General features: G+C 46.2%; 2 protein-coding genes and 1 pseudogene across 2 annotated transcripts in view; 1 reads left to right on the top strand and 2 right to left on the bottom strand.

Annotated features, from left to right (window-relative positions):
* The window catches only part of LOC144697443 (uncharacterized), a 29,618-nt gene extending 17,873 nt beyond the window's left edge, over positions 1 to 11,745 (top strand). Inside the window, exons 2-3 of the mRNA XM_078569420.1 lie at positions 1,612 to 2,049; positions 11,640 to 11,745. Of these exons, the coding sequence (XP_078425546.1) occupies positions 1,612 to 1,996 (385 nt within the window). The 3' untranslated portion in view covers positions 1,997 to 2,049; positions 11,640 to 11,745. The remainder of the gene's footprint in view (positions 1 to 1,611; positions 2,050 to 11,639) is intronic.
* Positions 7,429 to 10,821, bottom strand: LOC144697309 (uncharacterized). The gene is made up of 2 exons (XM_078569285.1): positions 10,725 to 10,821; positions 7,429 to 7,914 (listed from the first exon to the last, which is right to left on the bottom strand). Exons 1-2 carry the CDS (start codon positions 10,739 to 10,741, stop codon positions 7,503 to 7,505), a joined length of 429 nt encoding a protein of 142 aa, XP_078425411.1. The 5' UTR covers positions 10,742 to 10,821; the 3' UTR covers positions 7,429 to 7,502.
* A 2,023-nt stretch (positions 11,746 to 13,768) lies between the features above and the next one.
* LOC144696937 (uncharacterized) lies at positions 13,769 to 16,251 on the bottom strand (annotated as a pseudogene).
* Positions 16,252 to 17,977: the final 1,726 nt, after the last annotated feature.

The raw sequence follows: 17,977 nt of genomic DNA, 5'->3' as shown, positions 1-17,977 counted from the left end.
AAACACCTGCCCGGCTGTAAGGATGAGTAAAATCAGCAGAATGAAGCCCCAGCTGTCAGAATGAACATGGTTCAGTCCTGGATGTGATTAACAGCAGCAATAACAGCAGAATCAACTCACTGGTTACTGGCAGCAGGTTGGCTGATTGTTTAAATCCCTTCCTGCACATGGAGCAGGCCAATGGCCTCTCCCCAGTACACACACACTGGCTTGTCAGCAGATGGGATGACGAGTGAATCCCTTCCCACACACAGAACAGGTCAACGGCCTCTCCCCAGTACACACGCATTGGTGTGTACAGAGATTGGATGACCGAGTGAATCCTTTCCCACATAGAGCAGATGAATGGCCTCTCTCCTGTGTGACTACATTGATGGGTTTCCAGCTCAGATTGTTACTGAATCCCCTCCTGCGGTCCATGTTTGAAGTCTGATGATATTCAGGTCCTGAGGACTCGAGGGACTCTATCAGATTTTTATGTGATGTTTGGTTTGAGTTTCCCACCTGCAAATCATCCCTTTCTAATCGGCTGTGAAATGAGTTTAAAGCAAGAAAAGGGAGTGAGAGATAATTCACAAATATACAAAGGGAGGCTGTAAAATTCAGCTGAATGAAGCTGGTAATTTGTGGGGCAAGAACAGAGAGTGGACAGGGCTTCAGGGTCCCAGTGACCAGGAGAGCAAATCATTGACTCATTGATTTTATCCTCATTCTGCCCACAGGAGCTGAAGAACTGAACACAACCAGAGTAAGGGAGGGAGAAAACTGGGAGTGGAGTAAGGAATTGATGGAGGTGATGCAATGGGTTTGGATTTGAGCACAGGGAGAGTGTGTGGGATGGAGATTTACAGCTTTGGGGGAACAAGAGAGGAAAAAATGTTCCATAGAAACTGGAATTGATTGTTGTGAATTTCTGTCCTGCACTTACAGAGATGAACTTTGTCAACTCCTTTTACAGAGTATTAGAAGGAGAGGAGTTCCAGACAGGAAAGTCAAACCAAACACGTCACGTCAACATCTGATACTCGCTCAATTTATCAGGACCTGAATATCATCAGCTTTCGAATGTGGAAAGAGAAATGTTTGTCTGTTCTGTTTGTGGGAAAAGATTTCAAACATCAGTGTGACTGGAAAAGCACCGAGACAGACACACACCCGTGTGAGAGTGTTCCACTGAACTTACTGTGGGAAGATCTTTAAGCAGTCACACAGTCTGAAAAAAAATCACCCCGTTCACAGTGGGGAGAAACCGTACACATGTTCTGTGTGTGGACTGATCTTCAACTGATCGTCCAACCTGGAGAAACACAAGGACTCTGGCACCATGGAGAAACTATGGGAATGTGGGGACTGTGGGAAGGGATTGAATTACCCAAAGCTGGAAACTCATCGACGCAGTCACACTACAGAGAGACCATTCACCTGCACTGTGTGTGGGAAGAGCTTCACTCAGTCATCCCACCTCACTGACCACCAACGTGTACACAGTGATAAAAGACCTTTTAAATGTTCTGACTGTGAGAAGAGCTTTAAAAACAAGAAGAATCTGGTAGCACACCAGCTTGTTCACACTGGGGAGAGGCCATTCCTCTGCTCTGAGTGTGGAAAGAGATTCATTCGGTCATCACACCTTCTGACACACCAGCAAGTTCACACTGGAGAGAGGCTGTTCACCTGCTACATATGTGGGAAGGGATTCACTCAGTCATCCCACCTTCTGAGACATGAGCGAGTTCACACTGGGGAGAGACCGTTCACTTGCTCCGTGTGTGGAAAGGGATTTGCCCAGCCATCCGACCTTCTGGTACACAAGCGAATTCACACTGGGGAGAGGCCGTTCACCTGCTCCGTGTGTAGGAACAGCTTTGCTCAGTCATCCCACCTGCTGAGACACCAGCGAGTTCACACTGGGGAGAAGCCATTCACCTGCTCTGAATGTGAGAAGGGATTCATTCAGCTATCCGACCTTGTGAGACACCAGCAAATTCACAAGTGACTGCAGGAGTTGGAGTCTTATTGCTGCTGTTACTCACATCCAGGACTGAACATGTGAGTTATACTGATGTTTAAGAAATGTGTGTCCCATGGTTCAAAGCTTAGGAGGCTCCTTTATGACTGGGTTTAGAGTCAGGAAGAGCAACGGTGAATGCTGGAAATGTGGGATTGGTGTAAAACTGTGATTTGTTCCTGAAAGTGAAATGGCAGGTTTAAGTTTCCAGCCTGAAAATTTGGTAAATAAATGTTGGTATGACATTCCTGAGTTTACCAATGAAGGGTAATAACAACATCATGTTGCATTTATATAGACCCTTTAACAATGTCCCAAGATGCTTCAGATTTTTTATTATTCCTTCATATGATGTGGGTATCGCTGGCAGGGCCAGCATTTATTGTGCATCCCTGATTGCCCTTGAACATAGTAGCTTGCATTTCAGAGGACAGTTAAGAGTCAACCACATTGCTGTGGGTCTGAAATGACAGGTAGGCCAGACCAGGTAAGGAGGTAGATCACCTTCCCTAAAGGACAACAATCGATGATAGATTCATGGTCACTAGCTTTTCAATTCCAGATTTATTCCACCATCTGCCATGGTGGGATTTGAACCTGGGACCCCAGATCATTTGCTTGGGTCTCTGGATTACTAGTCCAGTGAATTAACCACCACGCCACCATCTCCGCATGATCAGGTGATCAAAAACTTGGTCAAAGAGATAGATTTTAAAGAGGCGAGAGGTTTAGGGAGCGAAATCCAGAGCTCTGGGCCTTGGCAGCTGAAAGCACAGCCACCAATGGTGGATTGAAGTAGGTGGGAGTGTGGGGAATGGGTCAGAATTGGAGGGGCGCAGGGAGCTTGAAGGATCGTAGGGCTGGAGGAGGTTCCAGAGACTGCCTGTCATGGAGAGAGTGTTTGCCTCCATGGAACTTCAAGTACGGCTCTGAAATGGGTCCATGCAGGTCATGACCACGGCCGTGCAGGAGATGTTTGCTGCCTTAAACAGGATGACAGACACTGTATCTGTGACCTTACAACATGTCACTGATCTCCACCAAACTGGTCTGCAGCAGAGTGGGAGGAATGATGTGACTCTGGTCCAGGAGAGGGACGATGGACAAAGGAGACATGGAAGTGGGAACACTGATCAAAGTGTTCCCAGTTCTCACCCATTACTCCCAAACCCCCAGGCAATACCCAACATGCTGTCCCCTCTCCCACCAGCTGAATCTGCCCCTGCACAGATACAGGTGGACCAGTCTTTGCCAGGAACCTGAGGGGCTCTGAAACCCTGAGGGTGGAGACCACAAGCCTCTCGGCAGTGAGAGTAGGGATATGAGCAGCCTGTCTCTCCCTCTGCTGAAACCACACAGGATTCACCACGTAGAAACAATAGGAAGGGTCTGGGCTGGAAATTGTAATTCACTGAGGGGGTGCACAGGGGTGTTTGATAAAATATTAATTTCCTTTTTAAATAATGACACAGACAATGTATTGATTGGAACCACTTCCAGCTCCTGTTCATTCTGACATCCCGAGGGCCAGCTCACCCTCTCACTGGGTTCGTGCTGAATGTCAGTCCGGGCTGGGAGCCATTGGGTGGATGTGCAATGGGTGAATGAGTGGGTGAAGGAGTGTTCAGTGAACAGGGAGGGGAAGGGAGAGTGGGGGTTGGTGCTGCTGTTGGGAAGTGTTCATTCTGAAGGAGTCCCCCTGAAACAGTGACCATTCATTTATCACTTTGAAATGATTGAGCTGCTGTGTATTTCCCCATTTTTGTTCTTTTAGTTTTCCAGGATTTATAGATATGTTTTCCTTTTATTAAAATGTTGCTGTTGTAACACTGAAATCCAGAGGATTTTAAATCTGTTAAAGTCAATCCCTATTGAGTACACAGGAGGACTCAACTGGTCCTAACTTCTTATGGTATCATACGAGGAATTGCTTTTGTCTGAGACTAGGGATGGTCAAACGATGTTGCAAAGTTCAGATTTGGGCCTTGAGGCCTGGGCTATAAGGCCCACATACATGGAGCACCATTACCCGATGTCCCTCATCCCCGATTTTAATCTCTCCACCATTGGTGGCCGCGCCTTCAGCTGCCTGGACCCTAAGCTTTGGAATTTCCTCCCTAAACCTGTCCACCTTTCTACTTCACTTTCCTCCTTTAAGACACTCCTTATAACCGAGCTCTTTGACCAAGCTTTGGTCATCTGACCTAATATGTCCTTATGCTCCTGTGAAACTCCTTGGGACATTTTATTATGTTAAAAGCTCAATATAAATATAAGTTGTTGTTGCATCTCAGTCAGACACTATCACTTACCGAGTGAGTGAGTCTGTATCAATGTAACTCAGATAGACACAGCTTGTGTCATAGTTCAGTGAGATCTGATCACTTATTGAGTGAATGAGTCTGTGTAAATATAACTCAGATAGACACAGCTTGTGTCATAGTTCAGTGAGATCTGATCACTTACCGAGTGAGTGAGTCTGTAGAAATGTGACTCAAATAAACACAGCTTGTTGGAACAGACCTGGGAAGAAGGAAGCTCTGACTGAACTAACCACTGGACACAATTGGAAAATATGATTCTTTCCAAACATTGAAAATTACTAATAAAGTCATTAAAGATGATTTCTGGTTGTGAGCTGCATTATCTGGTAGAATTCGAGTGAAGGAGTGGGATTGACCCATAGCCTGAGTCAGGAGAGAGCAGCCCCTCCCAGCTGCACAACAGTGGAGAGGTGATGGAGCAGAATGATGTGGTCAACCTTGTCAAAGACTGCAGACAAGTCAAGAAGGGAAAGTTTATCTTTCTCACAGTCACATAGGATGTAATTTGTGACTTTGATAAGAACTGTTTCAGCACTGTGACAGGGGCAGAAACTTGATTGGAGGGATTCAGACATGCATGTCCAAGAAAGGTGGGCATGGATTTGGGACTTTGGTTCAAGGACATTGGAGAGGAAAGAGAGACTGCAGGTGAGTCAGTGAAAGGATGGGGGAGTCAAGGGTTTGTTTTTTGAGGAGGGGCTGATGATGGCAAATTTGAAGGAGAGAGGGACAGTACCTGAGAGAGAGAACCATTAATAAAGTCAGTGAACATGGGGAAGTTGGCTGGTCAGCAGTTTAGTGGGAATAGGGTCGATGGAGCAGAAGGTGGGATTCATGGAGAAGATGAGCCCTGAGAGGGCAGGAGGGGAGATGGGAGAGAAACTAAAGAAAGACGTGAGTTCAGGTCTCGGGCAAGGATGAAAATTAGAGGCAGTTCAGCCCGGTGGGTTAGTGGAAGGGAGGGAAGCAGCAAAGGCAGCTGATCAGATTGTCTCAATCTTAGTGACAAAGGTCCATGAGCTCCTCACACTTGTTGTTGGACAAACATACAAATTAGGAGCAGGAGTGAGGCCACTTCAAGCCTACTCCACCATTCAATAAGATCATGGCTGATCTGATTGTAACCTCATCTCCACTTTCCCACCTACCCCAATCACCTTTCACTCTCTTGTTTACCAAGAATTAATCTACCTATGCCTAAACAAAATATTCAAAGACTCTGTTTCCACTGCCTTTTGAGGAAGAGAATTCCAAAAGACTCACTTTTTCTCTTCATAATCTCTCCATCTCTGTCTTCAATGGGCGACCCCTTATTTTTAAACTGTGACCCCTAGTTCTAGATTCTCCAACAAGAGGAAATATCCTCTCCACAACGACCCTGTCAAGACCCCTCAGGATCTTATATGTTTCCATCAAGTAGCCTTTTACTCTTCTAAACTCCAGAAGATACAAGCCTAGCCTGTCCAACTTTTCCTTTTGCAGGATAGGAGAGGGAGAGGATTTGCAGACAGAAAACTCAAACAAAAAATGTTGACAAGACCTTACAGCAGGGGTTCCCAAACTGTGGGTCATAATCCCTGGTGAAGTTGCGGGCTGAGGAGTTGCTGTCATGTCCTCTGGGACAGCAATAGCAGCAGAGACACAGCTGGGACAGTCCTGCCATCGGGTTTGAGGCTCCATTACGAGTGTGTCTTTTCTTGTGATTATTCACATGTCCAGAGAATGAGGTCTGAGGCCCCATTACTGCCTCCATCATAAAGACCATTGAAAAAATGACTGCTTCACACCCCCCTCCCCAGCTCAAACAACTCAACCCCCTGCATTCTCACAACTCTTAACCGTCCCCTGCCCCTCCCTAGCTCCCACAACTCTTACACCTCCCCCCACCCCAGTCTCACTCTGGGCTCTGTGCTTTGTCTGTGGACAAGGCTTCAACTGATTGTCTAATCATCCAACCTGGAGAGGCCAAAGGAAACCTGCCTGAGGGGAGGTCGCAGGGAAACTAGAGAAAGTTGTGAGTTCAGTCCCAGGACAGGAGAACGTAAGAGACAATTTGTCCCAGTGGGCGAGTGGAAGGGAGGGAAGCACCAGAGGCAGCTGATCGGACTGTCTCAATCTTAGTGACAGAAAAGCTCCTCGAGCTCCTCACACTTGTTGTTGGAGGTGAGAATTGAGGAGATAGGGGAGTGGGAGAGCCCTTCAAAATAAACTAACTTGTGTTAGAAACATTTACAAGACTCAACACATTGCGTGTTTTACACAAAGCTGATTTATTTGACTTTTATCCATAATATTGGAATCAAAGGTGGGAATCAAAGGTTATCAGGGCTAGATGGGAATGTGGAAATCAAAACACAAGAAGATCAGCCATGATCTTATTGAATGGCGGAGCAGGCTCGAGGGGCTGAATGGTCTACTCCTGTTCCTATTCCTTATGTTCTATAACTGGGCTGGAATTCATGAACATCAGCAGAAACAGACCCCAATGAACATGGTTCAGTCACAAAATTCCATCACTCTAGTTACTTGTGAACTCGCTGGTGTCTCAGCAGCGTGGATGACTGAGTGAATCCTATTCACACTCAGAGCAGGTGAATGGCCTCTCCCCATTGTGAACCCGCCAGTGTGTCAGCAGGTTGGATGACTGAGTGAAACCCTTCCCACACTCAGAGCAAGTGAACAACTTCTCCCCATTGTGAACTCGCTGATGTTTCAGCAGGGCAGATGACTGAGTGAATCTCTTCCCACATTCAGAGCAGGTGAATGGCCGCTCACCAATGTGACTGCGCTGGTGTGTCAGCAGGTGAGATGAACACGTGAATCCCTTCCCACACTTGGAGCAGATGAATGGCCTCTCCCCAGTGTGAACTAGATGGTGTGTCAGCAGGTGGGATGACTGAATGAATCCCTTTCCACACTCGGAGCAAGTGAACGGTCTCTCTCCAGCATGAATACGCTGATGTACAGTGTGTTTGGATGATTGCCTGAACGCTGACCCACAGTGAGAGCACCTGAATGGTCTCTCGTCAGTGTGAACATGTTGATGGCGTATTAATTCCTCAGAACTTCTATAATACTTCCCGCAGTCTGGGCATTTAAAAGGTCTCTCCCCAGTGTGAACTTGCTGATGTTGCAGAAGAATGGTTGACCGAGTGAATCTCTTCCCACACTCAGCAGGTGAATGGTCTCTCCCCAGTGTGAACTCGCTGGTGTGTCAGCAGGGTAGATGAACAAGTGAATCCCTTCCCACAGTCAGGACAGGTGAACGGCCTCTCCCCGGTGTGACTGTGCCGATGAATTTCCAGCTCAGATGGGTAATTAAATCCTTTCCCACAGTCCCCACATTTCCAACGATTCACCCGGTCGTGACTGCACTTGTGTTTTGAAAGGCCAGATGATTGGCTGAATCTTCGTCCACACACAGAACATGTGTAGAGTTTCTCCTCACTATGAACGGTGCTTTTTCCTTCCATGTTTAAAATCCAATGGTATTCAGGTCCTGATGATTTGAGTGTCTCTGTCAGGCATTGATCTGATGCTTGGTTTGAGATTCCCGCTTCCAAATCCTCCCTTTCCGATATCCTGTAAAATGAATTTAAAACAAGAAAAAGTGACCATCAAAGTATTGGATTGTCCTAAAAATCCAACAGGTTCACTAATGTCCTTCAGGGAAGGAAACCTGCCACCCAGTCTGGGCCTACACAAGCCTCTGACCGTTATGGTAAGAGAGAGTGAGAGACAGAGAGAGAGAGAGAGATTTGGAAGAGGGGAAAAGGAGATGGACTTCATCCATCTGCACCTCAAGCAGAATTTTAACAGAATTTCCCAAACCAACAAACTCCACCAACCAGAAAGACAAGGGCAGCTGGTACATGGGAAAACCATCATGTCCAATACAGACAACACTGAGTTCACACTGGGCAGAGACCGTTCACCTTCTCCATGTGTGAGAAGTGATTTAATTGATCATCCAAACTGCTGAAAGACCAACCGGTTCACCAGTGACTGCAGGGCTTGGACTCTGCTGGATTAATCACATCCAGGACTGAACCGTGTTCATTTGGACAAATGGGGTTCATTTCTATTGATATTAAAAATCCTTATAACTGGAATAGAATTTAATATTCAGAATTTAATATTCTGATGATCAGTTTGCTTGACTTTGCAATCTTTACTCTTCAAATAAAGAATCTTTCTTCAGGCTGTTCCCAAGATTTTTAACCATGAAACCAAACAGTGATTTACTTGTACTTCTTGCAATTTAGTTTCTGTATTCAGAGCTGACCATGTGGTCTGCTCTACATTGGGAAGATCGAACACAGATTGAGTGATCACTTTGTGGAACAACCTCGGTTCAGTCTGTGAACTTGACCCTGAGTTTCCAGTCACTTGTCATTTTAATTCTCTGCCCCACTCCCACTCTGACCTCTCTGTCCTTGGCCTCCTGAACTGTTCCAATGAGAGCTCTAGGAACAGCAGCTCATCTTTCAATCTGGCACTTAACAACCTTCCAGACTCAATAACGGATTCAGCAGTTTCTACACTGACAGAGGGTTGTCAGGATCTGGAACTCTCGACCTGAAAAGGTGCTGGAATCTGATCCTATAAGGAATTTTAAAAGGAAGTTGACAGGGATTTGGGAATGAGGAACTTACAGGGTTACAAACAGAAAGTGGCTGTGTTGGTCTAAACATGACTGCACTTTCAAAGAGACAGCACAAGCACAAAGGGTTGAATGGTCTCCTTCTGTGCTGTAAGTTTCTACGATTCTAAGATTTGGCCATTTAGCTCCTCGAGCCTGTTCCACCATGAAATGAGATGATGGCTGATCGGTAACACTTTGCCCCGTGTCGCTTAATACCTTTGGTTAGCAATGATTCATCAGTGTCAGGTTTTAAATTAACATTGACCTGGCATGAACTGCCATTTGATGAGTAGAGCTCCTAATTTCTACCGAGCTTACATGGAGAAGTGTTTCCAAATTCACTCCTGAAAAATCTGACACTAACTTTCAAACTACGTCCCCTCATCCTAGATTCCCCAACAATGGGAGTCATTTCTCTCTATCTACCCTACCAGTTCCAATTAACATCCTGAAAGCTTTGATCAAATCACTTCTTAATCTTCTAAATTCCAGGGAACATAACCTTCAAATGAGGTAAAAAGAGAAAGTGCTGGAAAAACTCAGCAGGTCTGGCAGAATCTGTGGAGAGAGAAACAGAGTTAACATTTTGAGTCCAATATGATTCTTCTTCAGAAATCACAATGAGGTGATGAATTCTGGTAGAAGGAATAGGGAGAGGCAATATACACTACATGGTACAGTTCTAAAGAGTGTGCAGGGACAGAGAGACCTGAGAGTTAACGTACACAGATCTTTGAAGGTGGCAGGCCAGACTGAGAGAGCAGTTAGGAAATTATATGGGATCTTAGGCTTCATAAATAGAGACATTGAGTACAAAAGTAGGGAAAATATGCTGAACCTTTATAAAGCTCCGGTTAGGTCAGAAGAAGATTCTTGTGTCCAGTTCTGTTCACCACACCTTAAGGAGGATATTAGGCTCAATGAGAGGATGCACGGTAGATTTACCAGAATGGTTCCAGGGAAAATGGAATTTAGCTACAAGGTTAATTTGGAGAAGCTGGGTTTCTCCTTGGACCAAGGAGCTGAGGGGAGATTTGATAGAGGTGCACAAGATTTTGACAGATTTAGATGAAATGTACAAGGGAAAAGCTATTTCCATTAGGTGACGATACAAGGATTAGAGAGCACGTTTAAGGTTTTGGTAAGGGATACAAGGGAGATATCGGGGAGAATATTTTTTTCACAGTGAGTGGGAATACTCAGCACTCGCTACCAATGAGGGTGGTGGAAGCAGAGTTCATCAATGATTTTAGAAAGGAACCGAGACACAGACTTGAGGGAAATAAACGTGTCGGGTTTAAGTATAGTGAAGGGAAAATGAGGCTGACTGGGTTGCTCTGTAGAGAGCCAGCATGGACTTGATGGGAGGAATGGCCTTTCTGTACCGTAATAACTGATTTATGTAACTCATCCTAATTTAACCCTTGCAGTCCGGGTTCAGGTAAGGTAAATAAAACAGAAAATGCTGGAACTGGAGAACAGTCATATTGGATTTGAAACGTTAACTCTGTTTCTCTCACCATGTATGCCACCAGACCTGCCGAGTTTTTCGAGAATTTCTATTTTCATTCCAAACTTAGCATCCCCAGTGTTTTGCTTTTACGTCATTAAGGTAAATCTGCACTTCCTCCAAGGCCTACACAGCATGTCCTTTTAAGATGTGGTGTCCAGAACTCTCTCACAGTTCCCCAGGTGTGATCTGACCAGAATTTTGAATATCTCGGTGCTATTCCAATCACACTGATACCTGAAATCTTTTCCCATTTAATCCCCTGTAAAAGGAGTTTCCAAAATCCATCCCTGTCAGTCCAGGATAAAAATGCACAACATTCTCTCCTCCTGACAGGGACGGATGACCGCGCTTGCGCATTTCTGCACCTTCCTGCTGTCAAGATGGCGGCCGTTAACCCGGGGCTGTCATAGGAAGCCCCGTAGCTATTGCTGCGTTTGATCAAAACGCGGAACCTTTAGATTCTTATTCGGATCCTGAGACGTACAAAAGATACTTGTATCTTTCGGTCCACCCACTGGCTCTATTCCTCTCCTGCCCGGGGTCAACTCCCTCCCCGCAGATTCCACAGCACCGCCTGCATCCTGCTCCAGCACCCGCACTGCACACGGTCCACTCAGTGCCCTGCACTGCGCCTGCGCGAGGCTCATGCCGCGAAGATAAGGCCCCGCCCCTCATTCACACCGATTGTTGGAAGACAATCTGTACTCACTAGGTCCTCCAGCCACGCCCCTCTCTTCCTATTGGTCCGGAATCTCTATCTGTCGCTTCCGGCTTCTCTTCGGCATCCACCTGAACCAAATGCCCAATTGGGAAAAGGTGGTTTTTTCTGTTTATTTAAAATTACTAATAGAGACATGAAAGATAATTTGCTGTTTTGACCCTAAGTATTTGGTGGAATTAGAGTGAAGGAGTGGAATTGATCCACAGTCTGAGTCACCAGTTTAAGGACAGGAGGAGAGAGAATCTGGAGAGGAGAAAAGAATAAGTAGGAAACTGGACACTGAATCTGGAACAGTGAGCAGAGAGGGAGAGGAGTGTGTGGGAGGGAGATTTATAGATTTGGGGGGAATGAAAGAGGACACTAGAATTTTCTGTTCTGAATTTCTATCCTGTGTTTACAATGATAACTCTGGTAAACTGCTTTTACAGGGGGAAAAGAACCGAGACATTCACACACCCAAGTGAGTGTTCCAGTGAACTGGCTGTGGAAAGAGCTTTAACCAGTTACACAGCCTGAAAAACATCACCATTCACAGCAGGAAGAAACCATACAGGTGTGTGAGGATGAGGCTTCAACTGATCGTCCAACCTGGAGATACACGAGGACACCAGGACCGCTGAGAAACCATGGATATGTGGGGACTGTGGGAAGGGATTCATTTCCACATCAAAGCTGGAAACTCATTGACGCAGTCACACTGGGGAGAAACCGTTCTCCTGCTCTCTATGCAGGAAGGGATTCACTCAGTTATCCAGTATGTTGACACACCAGCGAGTTCACACCGGGGAACAACCGTTCAGGTGTTGTGTGTGCGGGAAGGCATTTGCTTACTCATCTGACCTGCTGGCACATGAGCAAGTTCACACTGAGAAGAGTCCATTCACTTGTTCTGTCTGTGGGAAGAGATTCATTCAGTCATCCCGTCTTACTGAACATCAACTTGTACACAGTGATCAGAGACTTTTTAAATGTTCTGACTGTGAGAAGAGCTTTAAAAGCAAGAAGTATCTGCGAACACACCAGCAACTTCACAGTGGGGAGTGGCCATTCACCTGCTCCGAGTGTGGAAAGGGATTCACTCGGTCATCTCACCTTCTGACAGACCGACGAGTTCACACTGGGGAGAAGCCGTTCACCTGCTCTGGGTGTGGGAAGGGATTCACTCAGTCATGCCACCTTCTGATACACCAGTGAGTTCATACTGGGGAGAGGCCATTCACCTGCTCCAAGTGTGGGAAGGGATTCACTCAGTCATCTGACCTAATGACACACCAGCGAGTTCACACTGGGGAGAGGCCGTTCACTTGCTCCACATGTGGGAAGGGATTCACTCAGTCATACCATCTTCTGAAACATCAGCAAATTCACGCTGGGGAGAGGCCGTTCCCTGCTCTGTGTGTGGGAAGGGACTCACTCAGTCATCCCACCTGGTGAGACACCAGCGAGTTCACAACTGACTGCAGGAGTTGGATTCTGTTATTGTTGTTGTTAGTTACATCCAGGACTGAACTTGCAAGTTAATCCCGAGGTGTGTAAGAAATGTGGCCCAGCCGCACTCTTCCAATGTTCAGAGCTCCTAGACACAGAAGGCTCCTTTGCAACTGTGTTTAGAGTCAGGAAGAACAACGGTGAATGCTGGAAACGTGCTGTCAAATCAGAAATTGGTGTAAAACTGTGATCTGTTCCTGACTGAATGTGAAACAGGTTTGAGTTTCAAGCCTGAAAATGATGGTAATTATGATACGAGGATTTAAAATGTTTTGTGTGACATTCCTGATTCTACCAATGTAAAGCAATGACAATATCAAGTTTTGTTGATATATGGAACCTTTAACCACCCTCTCACCTTCCACTGACTTCAATGTAATGGAAACTGACGGTTGGAATCTGTCAGCATTTGAAAGATATTTACAAATGATTCAAGGGTTTCTTACAGTTGGGATCTTTCTCTGTTCTGTCCGCATGAGATGTCAATAACAGACTTTCTCCTGTGAATATCGAGCTGGAGTATTGGGCTGTGATGTGTTTCCTTGTTCATCTCGTTGACTCTAAATGTTGAATCTTGTGGTTTCAGACACCAGATACTCAAGCTCACAACAACAGATTGTCTTTTCCTGACTTTATTAACAGCACTGCAATCATACAGACAGAGTAATTCCTTACATGGTTCCGGTTCTCAATGAAGTAATTATAAATGTCATCATTTATATACTTCAGAGCCTGTAATATAGGAATGGTGTATTGGTCTGTAATTTTAATATAATTTTAATTCATTATTCCTTCTTTTAATATCATGTTCACCACTCCCTTGTTACCTGCTGAATATTTCTATTTTTATCATTACATGATTGTCACGTTTCCATGTTTTTAGCTTGATTGTTTAGTTTATATTTTAAATTTTATGAATTTTTTTGATGTAAGTTACAATTCAGCCTTTGAGCTGTGAATATATTTTTTGAATAAAATATCATTATATTCAAACTGATGCACTGGATCTCAAGGCTAAGAGAGACACTCTGGAAGGTATGGGGAGCTGGGGCCTGTCCATGAAAGTAACTGAAGGTCTGAGAACTGAAATAATCTAAAGTTAGAAAGGAGAAAAGGTTCAGTCCTGGACGTGATTCTTAGCAGCAACAACCGATTCTAACTTTGTCGGTAACATGTGAAGCCGCTTATGTTTCAGCAGGCTGTAAGACTGAGTAAATCGCTTCTCACACACAGAGCAGGTGAACGGTTTTGCCCCAGTGTGAACTCGCTGGTGTCTCAGCAGGCGGGATGAATCAATGAATTCCTTCCCACACTCGGAGCAGATGAACAGCCTCTGCCCGCTGTGAGTGCGTTGGTGCCTCAGCAGGCCGGACGAATGAGCGAATCCCTTCCCACACTCGGAGCAGAGGAACGGCCTCTCCCCAGTGTGGGTGCGTTGGTGTTTCAATAGGTTATTGCTTCTTTTAAAGCTCTACCTGTAGTCAGAACATTGAAAAGGTCTCTTATCAGAGTGAACGCGTTGGTGTACAGTGTAGTAGGACAACTGAGCAAATCTCTTGCCACAAATGGAGCAGGTGAACGGCCTCTCCTCAGTGTGGGTGCATCGGTGTCTCTGGAGGCTGGATGACTCAGAGAAACCCTTCCCACACACAGGGCAGGTGAACGCCCTCTCCCCAGTGTGAACAGTCCGATGTCTCAGCAGGTGTTGTAAACAAGTAAATCTCTTCCCACACATGGAACAGAGGAACGGCCTCTCCCCGGTGTGAACTCGCTGGTGCTTCAGCAGATAGCAGGGTCGAGTGAATCCCTTCCCACACACCGAGCAGGTGAATGGCCTCTCCCCAGTGTGCACCCACTGGCGCTTCAGCAGGTCAGCTGGCTGAATGAATCCCTTCCTACACGCAGAGGAGGTGAATGGCCTCTCTCCAGTGTGAATACTCTCGTGTGTCAAAAGGTGTGAAAATCGAGTGAATGTCTTCCCACACACAGAGCAGAGGAAAGGCCTCTCCCCAGTGTGGGTGCGTTGGTGTTTCAATAGGTTATTGCTTCTTTTAAAGCTCTACCTGTAGTCAGAACATTGAAAAGGTCTCTTATCAGAGTGAACGCGTTGGTGTACAGTGTAGTAGGACAACTGAGCAAATCTCTTGCCACAAATGGAGCAGGTGAACGGCCTCTCCTCAGTGTGGGTGCATCGGTGTCTCTGGAGGCTGGATGACTCAGAGAAACCCTTCCCACACACAGGGCAGGTGAACGCCCTCTCCCCAGTGTGAACAGTCCGATGTCTCAGCAGGTGTTGTAAACAAGTAAATCTCTTCCCACACATGGAACAGAGGAACGGCCTCTCCCCGGTGTGAACTCGCTGGTGCTTCAGCAGATAGCAGGGTCGAGTGAATCCCTTCCCACACACCGAGCAGGTGAATGGCCTCTCCCCAGTGTGCACCCACTGGCGCTTCAGCAGGTCAGCTGGCTGAATGAATCCCTTCCTACACGCAGAGGAGGTGAACGGCCTCTCTCCAGTGTGAATACTCTCGTGTGTCAAAAGGTGTGAAAATCGAGTGAATGTCTTCCCACACACAGAGCAGAGGAAAGGCCTCTTCCCGGTGTGAACACGCTTGTGTGTCAAAAGGTGAACTGAATGAGTGAATCTCTTCCCACACACTGAGCAGGGGAATGGCCTCTCCCCAGTGTGAATGTGCTGGTGTCTCAGCAAATTAATGCTTCTTTTGAAGGTCTTCTCACATTCAGTACATTTAAAAGGTCTCTTTTCTGAGTGAACCAATTGGTGCTCAGTGTTGTGGGAGGACTGAGCGAATCTCTTCCCACACTGGGAGAAGCTGAATGGCTTGTCCTTGGTGTGAACTCACTGGTGCTCAGTTAGATGCACTGACTCGCTGAACCTCTTCCCGCAGTGGGAGCAGCTGAACGGTCTCTCATCAGTGTGAACTCGCTGGTGTTGGATCAGTTCCTCAGAGATTTCAAAGCTTTTCTCAGAGTCAGAGTATTGAAGAGGATCCTTATCAATGTGATCGAGCTGGTGTGCCAGCAGGTTGAATGAACACATGAATTTCTTCCCACACACGGAGCAGGTGAACGGTCTCTTGCTATTGCGAGTTCACTGTCGTGTCAGCATGTTTACCAGCTCTATCAATCCCTTCCCACAGGAGGAGCAGGTGAACAGCCTCTCACCAGTTTCCAGCTGAGGCAGTCAATTAAATCCCTTCAGATGTACGAACCTTCAGATTCCAATGAACTGATTGACCCTGTCAGACGTGAGGTTTGGTTTGCTTTTCCTGACTGCAAATCCTCCTCCTCTATTATCCTGTAAAGTAAGTTACAAAGATTTACATAGAATACACATGATACAAACAGGCCATTCAGTCTATCTAGTCTGTACTGGAGTTTCTACTCCACACAAGTCTCCCCCATTCTGCCAACCCCATCTCAGGCTTTCAGCTCATCTTTCTAATCCCTTTTCTCCCATGTTCTCATCTAGTTTCCTTTTAAAAGTATCTGTTATTTTTCTCGACCACATCCAGTAGTAGTGAGTTCCACATTTTCATAGCTGTCTGGGGAAACATATATCTCCTGTGTTCTTCTTGGATTTATTCATATCTATTGTGTATTCATGGCCCACAGTATTGGTTAGACCTTCAATTAGTTAGACATTCTGTCCACATTACCTGCCCAACCCAGAATTTTAAAGACCTATATCAGAGATGACAAACATATCTCTCAATTTGAGTTTGCTGTGTGTAAATCCTTCCCATCTCACCCCCTGGAAAGGGAGTTTGCAAAATCCATCCCTGTCAGTCCAGGATAGAAATTCACAACATTCTCTCAGGTAAGCAAGTAATTAGGAAAGCTAACAATGTTATTGTTTATTGTGAGGGAAATCGAATACAAAAGTAGGGAGGCTATGCTTCAGTTGTACAGGACACTCGTGAGAGATCTGGAGTAGTGTACAGTTTTGATCTACTTATTTGAAGGAGGATATAAATGCATTAGAAGCAGTTCAGAGAAGGTTTACCAGATTAATACCAAGAATGGGCAGATTGCCTTAAGAGGAAAGGTTGGACAGGCGAGGCTTGTGTCCACTGAAGTTTAGGAGAGTAAGAGGTGACTTGGTTGAAACCTTTAAGATCCTGAGGGAAGGGTCTGATGAAGGGTCATACGGACTCGAAACATCAACTCTATCCCCCTCCGAAGATGCTGTCAGACCTGCTGAGTTTTTCCAGGTACTTTCACTTTTGTTCAAGATCCTGAGGGGCCTTGACAGAGTGGATGTGGAGAGGATGGTTCCTCTTGTGGAAGAATCTAGAACCAGGGGTCACTGATGAGGAGTTTTTTTCTCTCAGAGGGTTGTGAGTCTTTGGAGCTCTCATCCTCAAAAGGCGGTGGAAGCAGTCTTTTATTTTTAAGGCAGAGCTACATAGATTCCTGACAAGCAAAGAGGGTGGAAGGTTATCTGGGGTAGGCAGGAATGTGGGGTTTAGGTTACAATCAGCCATGATCTTATTGAATGGTGGAGCAGGCTGGAGGGGCCGAATGGTCTGCTCCTGCTCCTCATTCACATGTTCCTGCAGCCAGAGACAGTGATGAAAGCGCATGCGCCCTGCTACAAGTTACCCCCTAGAAAGATGGCGGCTGCGCATGCGTTCTGCTGTTCTTTGCCCCTGATAAAGGTGGAGACCGTTAACCCGGGTTTCATAACCGGGGAAGGGCCCATAGCTCCCGCTCGGTGTAGCCGCGGGGCCGGTAGCCTCTTGGTTGGAATTTCTCGCCTACAATGGGTGTTCATGAAACCTTCCCGCCCACCCACGGCCCCTAATAACGCCACTGTGTCATCTAATAATCACCGCCTGAAGATGCGACGAACAAAGTCCGTCCATGTACGTCACTCGCACTGCGCATGCTCTAGATCACATAGCCCGTCTGGTGGACGGCAGTTGCGGACCAATAGGAAGAGGGGACGGGGCTGTGGCGGAAGCTGCTGATCCTCCAGCCAATCGGAGTGAATGAGGGGCGGGGCTGAGCCCAGATCCCGCTCACTGGCTGAAATGCCGCATCATTTTGAAAGCTGATTTGTCTCAAACTCCAGGAGAAAACTGGACCTTTCTGTTTGTAACTTTAAACAGATGAACCCTGTTGGTGTGGAGCAAATAGTTCAACATTTGTTAGTGAACTGCGGTAACATGAGGATAAAAGCACAATCAATTCAAGGGCTGACTTAAAGCAATAACTGGGCAGCGAAGGAATGTCACCTTTGACCAAGGAGAGT

Source organism: Cetorhinus maximus, chromosome 23, assembly GCF_964194155.1.
Source record: "Cetorhinus maximus chromosome 23, sCetMax3.hap1.1, whole genome shotgun sequence".
Taxonomy (NCBI): domain Eukaryota; kingdom Metazoa; phylum Chordata; class Chondrichthyes; order Lamniformes; family Cetorhinidae; genus Cetorhinus; species Cetorhinus maximus.
Note: the sequence above shows the minus strand (reverse complement) of the source record. Positions and strands in the feature narration are given on the sequence as shown.